The 5,355-nt window shown below is 26.8% G+C and overlaps 1 protein-coding gene across 2 annotated transcripts in view; it reads right to left on the bottom strand.

Annotated features, from left to right (window-relative positions):
* The window catches only part of LOC117181869 (serine/threonine-protein kinase NLK), a 305,252-nt gene that overhangs the window by 122,888 nt on the left and 177,009 nt on the right, over positions 1–5,355 (bottom strand). For both annotated transcript variants that reach the window (XR_004468191.1, XM_033374878.1), the window contains exon 2: positions 1,661–1,790. Coding sequence is in view for 1 of the 2 variants with exons in the window: in XM_033374878.1 (XP_033230769.1) it covers positions 1,661–1,790 (130 nt within the window). In the remaining variant the exon portion in view is untranslated. The remainder of the gene's footprint in view (positions 1–1,660; positions 1,791–5,355) is intronic.

The following is a 5,355-nucleotide window of genomic DNA, read 5'->3' as shown; positions in this document are numbered from 1 at the left end:
GTTTGCTTCAAAAAACGAAGACTTTTTTTGGAAAGGTATCCATAAATTGCCTGAGAGGTGGAGAAAATGTGTAGCCAGCGAGGGCGCATACTTTGAATAAAACATTTGTTATCATTCTCTTGAAATAAATGTGTTTTTTTCTTGAAAAAATACAGGTTTCATACGTATACACCTGGTATACTGATTTCCGGTGAAAAACTTGAGGATAACTAAAAATGGATGACAAAATTGGTATTTTTTTTTAATTCAATTTTTTTTAATCTACCAATTTCCAGTATAAAACGAAAAAATGGTAAAAAAAACTTGCTAAATTAATGACTTTCGATGAATAATACTGACATAATATAGCAAAAAATGATGTGGAGAATTCCTGAAAAAATGCCAAGAACCCAATGACTAAATTTAGACAACGACCATAAAATGTTCCTATTACATTTTCAAAAATGATGAAAAACTTTCTAAAAAAAAAGACGAAATTATTTCTTTGAACCAAAATAAAAAAGAGGAAAGAAAAAGTGAGAAGAACCAAAAAAAAATTATTACCAAATCACAATAAAAAAACATTTGCAAAAAATAATTACCACTGTTTCGGCACTAATACAGCACCCTTATCAAGGTAAACAAAAAATAAAAAATCGAACAGGCAGCAACAGCAACGAAACCGCGATGCTCTCTCCCTGACACCCGAGAATAATGTTATTTTATCAACTTAATTCTAGGGTTTCAGGGAGAGAGAACCGTGGTTTCGTTGCTGTTCCTGCCTTATCATTTTTCAAATTTTAATAGGAACAATTTTTGGTACAAAAACACAATTTAAGAAAAATGAAGATTTAAAATCTACTGGTTTTTCTTTAAAAAACGTTAAACGGTAAAAAAAGCTAAGAAAGCCGAATTACGTAAATTGTTGAAATTTGTTTCCTTTAAAATCAATAACCTTTCATTAAAAATACCCACTTATGGTGTAAAATGCTAACATAAACTAAAATTGTTAAAATTCAGAATTCTGATCATGATTTTTATTGAAAATTAATGTGCTTGAAGTTCTAAACGTCCAAATGAACGAAATTTTTACTGATGGCTTTGGAAACTAGAAACAGCGTTCAAATATTGATTCAATTTATATTGCAAATAACAGAATACAAAATAAGCTTTGAAATCATTATTTTAATTGTAGTTGAAACAATATTCTTTGATCAAATAAAAGTCGGCAAAAATGTTTCGTTCATGTGAACGGTCTGAAAAACAGGTACATTGAAAATTAAATTTTTAATCTTCTTTGAAACTCGATGACTTTACATTAAAATTTATTAAAAAAACTGATTACCAGCAAAAAGCTCTGACATAAAAAATCTGCAATATTAATAATAAATGATTAAATAATTCAAAGGTTTTAATTGAAGCGTGTAAGAGTTTTGAAAAGCACAAATGTTTCCCAATTCGTACCTTGAGGAATCGATGAAACTGCGTTTCGAAGAAAAATTAATTCTTTTAATTTTTTGAACATTTTACATGCTCAGAAGAATTTAAATGGACTAATGTTAACAAATGTAGGAAAATTATTGTATTTCAAACGTCAATGCTTGATCATTAACTTCCAAGATGCAGGTATAATTACAGAAAAATTATATGTATCAAAGGAATTTAGAGAATAATTACTCACGTTTTCATGTTTGAAGAAGCAGAGCATCTTCAACTCCCTGAAGACCCTTTTACTGCTGACCAGACTTTGAAAGACATTCGGTAATTTCTTCAAGGCTACTCTCCTACCATCTCTGGGATCCGTCACTGCCCTGGAAGCAAAAAAAGAAATTGTTACTAATCTGTGGTCTTTCGGGAAAAAAGTTACGAGAAGTAGCTCTTCGGATAAAGAATATTTAGCTTCAAAATGAAGTTTGATTAGAACAAGCTCTTACTAGAAAATTTTCCATCTTTGCAGGGATTAAAGGGGCTTTTGTTTTTCTGAAATAGAGGGATAAATTATTTTTTTAGGACATTACTTATATTATAAAAAAGGCTAAGTGTATTCACTGGTTGCCAAAAATTAGACAATTTAACGTTCATTTTTTAATTGCATACAAGTTCCGAGTGGACTCTCGAGAGCAATAAGGATCCTTGCTTAAATATTCTGATATTACAAAGTTTACTCGCACGAGTGTTCTAACTTTACCTGTTCTGAATAGTGAATTGTGAAGACCCACCTTTTGTTTCACTAGAGACTAGAGTATTTAAGTAAACGACTCGTGCAGTTGGTCGATAATAGAGCTAATAATGGCTACGACCTGATAACGCTCGGTTTTGTTTTATGTGTCACGTCACAGACAGTGCTCATGCCTGTTCATTGTTCAGAGCTCTTGAGCAACAGTCTGAACGCATTTAACAGAAACTGTGGAAACAATACAAACAATATAACTAAAAATATCGAAAAATTGCTACTTTCTTGTACAAATGTGATAAAATTGGAACGTCTACAGGGTTTCTACTAAATTTCGCCTACCAAATCCACACCTCCCCCGTTGGAAAGATCAAATGTGGTATGAAATATTACACTGGATAAACGGAAGTATCAAAAATCACGAATAAAACGCATTCATGTATTGTGATATCTTACTATATTTAAAATAAATAATATTTTTGTAATTCGTGTTGTCGAGTAAAAATAATTGTTTTCTTTTGTTATTTAATTGTCTCTAATAAGCCGAAAAGCAGATAGTTTTGAAAATGTAATTTTTATTTGCGACTTTGTAATGCTCTAATTTCGGTACATACAATAATTTATAAGAAAGCACATTTCATTTCGATCTTAAATGAATTTTTAAATACAGACACTAAACTCAAGATTAGTTCAAATCATCAGGGTTTGCTCATGAATATTTTTAAGAGTTCTTTTAATTTAGGCCAAATATTTCTTTACCTCAATTTGTCGCAAGAATATATTTATTTGAAAATTTTCCTATGAATATTAAAAAAATGGTATGCCCTTGAAACCTTTTGAAATTCTTAAAATGCTTCTACAGGTTGCTTTGAAATCTCGAAACAAACATCTTGTTTACACTTTTAAAAATCTTTTCTAATTGAAAATATTTTGTCAATCCCTTCAAAACTTCTAAACCTTCTAAACACCTTTTAAAATTATTCGAATTTTTCAGGAATGAAAAAAACCTTCATAAGCATCTAAACCTTAAAAATTATTTTTATTTTCCTAAAATTAAAAAAAAATCTGCGTAAATAAAAACATGGTCGTGAAATATTCCGGATAATTTTCGAGAAATTTTGTAAAACTTTTATAAAATGTTTTCTTAAAAATAACTTTCTTAAGTAAACCCCCATTTAAAATTTTCCCAAAAATCTTAAGAAGTGTGTTTTTTCTATTGGAATCTTTAACATTTTTAGAAGCTTCTAAATTTTTTGTTCGAAATTTTAAAAAATCTACATTTTGTTTCAAATGTTTTAAAATCAATTCAAGTTTGCAATTATTTTTAAATCTTTTTAAAACTTATAAATATCTCTTAAATCTAAATTTTTTCTAAAGTTTTTTAATATTGTAAAATTGAAAACTTTTGCTTTATATCTTCTACATAGTCTTTCGATATTTTAAGGAATCATTTCAAACGTTTTGAAATCTTTTTCAATTTTCTCCTAAAATTCATTTTTCAAAATAAAACATTTGAAATTTGCTCAGTAATCTTAAGAACATTATTTTCGTAATTTAAAAGATCTACATTTTTTTAATGTATTAAAATCTTCTCAAAATTTAATTATGTTCGAATCTTTTCAAAATTTTTAAAATGTCTCAAATCTCTTAGATTGTTTTTCAACACATTTTGAAATCTTCAAAACTTATAATAATTGATTCCTTAAAATAAAATATAATCATTTAAAATTTTCCCAGAAATCTTATTCTTGGTATCGGTAATTTTTTGATTGATAACGACAGTGTATACTGTATACCCTTAGTAAATTAAGACATTCGAAAATTTGTCCATAATTTTATTTTTTTCGTCTCTTTAAAACCGTAAATATAGCAAAATATTAGGAGGAGCATAATTTCCCTTGATTAAAAAAATCGTTCACAATTAAAATGCTGTATTTTATCAGTAATGTTTAGAAACATTTTAAAATATATTTTATCATGAAATTTAATTATTTATTTGGAAATCTTTTATTTATAAAAAGGATGAGGGTCAATTTTTAATAACTTCAATTTTTAATTATACGATTAGTGGAGGATCCGAATATAAAACGATCCTACCCATTCATTGAAGTATGGGGGCCTGTAGAGAATTATCCAACGAAGAATTTTATGTATCAGACATATGAGTTTGATATCCTTAACACACCCCCACGAGTACCTGAAAACTACCCTTCAAACCAAAAATGCCAATTCTTTATGAAATCGACCTTTTGAAAACTATATTCTCGTATTTTTTTACTTAAAATTATTAATATTTGTCTAGTGGAATATTTATTATTATTGATTAATTAATTTTTAACTATTAAAACAAATGGAATTTGTTTATATAATTTTATTTCGAAAATTCATTTTTTCCCCTAAAAATTATTACTATTAGTCTAGTGGAATATTGATTAACATTGGTTCATTAATTTTTCATTGTTTAAACAAATGAAATTTGTTTAAAAGATTTTTTTCGAAAATTCGTTTCTGTCCTTAAAAAATTATTAATATTGGTCTAGTAGAATATTTATTACATTAGTTCATTAATTTTCAATTGTTTAAAAAAATTGAATTTGTTTAAATAATTTTTTTATTAAAAAATATTAATATTTCTTCAGTGGAATATTTATCAACATTGTTTGATTCATTTTATTTATGTTTAAATAAAAATTATTACTATTGGTCTAGTGGAATATTTAACAACATTTATTAATTAATTATTTATTATTTAAACAAATTCCATTTGTTTAAACAATTAAAAATTAATGAACCAATGTTATTAAATATTCCACTAGACTAATATTAATAATTTTAATGAAACAAATGTTTTCAAATCGCATAAAGAAATGGGTGAAGGTCATTTTATATTCGGTCTTTTCATTCCTTTATATTGAAACTAATTGAGTTATGAACTTTTATCATTTAAAAATTATTATTTGTACGGTCGCTTTCAATTCAAATTGTACATTTCAGATAAAAGGTTTCAAACACTTCCAATTTGTATTGTTTTAGCTTTGTGAAGCATATCTATTGAAAGCTTGAATATTAAACAAAGGTGAAAAATTGCATGTTCATGCTTATTAATTCCTACAGAAATTCCAAGTTTTCATATTCAAACCCTGATATATAAGACTTTAATCTCCTACTTATGAACGTAAATCATTTTATCATACATGAACAAA

This window comes from Belonocnema kinseyi, chromosome 10 (genome assembly GCF_010883055.1).
Source record: "Belonocnema kinseyi isolate 2016_QV_RU_SX_M_011 chromosome 10, B_treatae_v1, whole genome shotgun sequence".
NCBI lineage: Eukaryota > Metazoa > Arthropoda > Insecta > Hymenoptera > Cynipidae > Belonocnema > Belonocnema kinseyi.
Note: the sequence above shows the minus strand (reverse complement) of the source record. Positions and strands in the feature narration are given on the sequence as shown.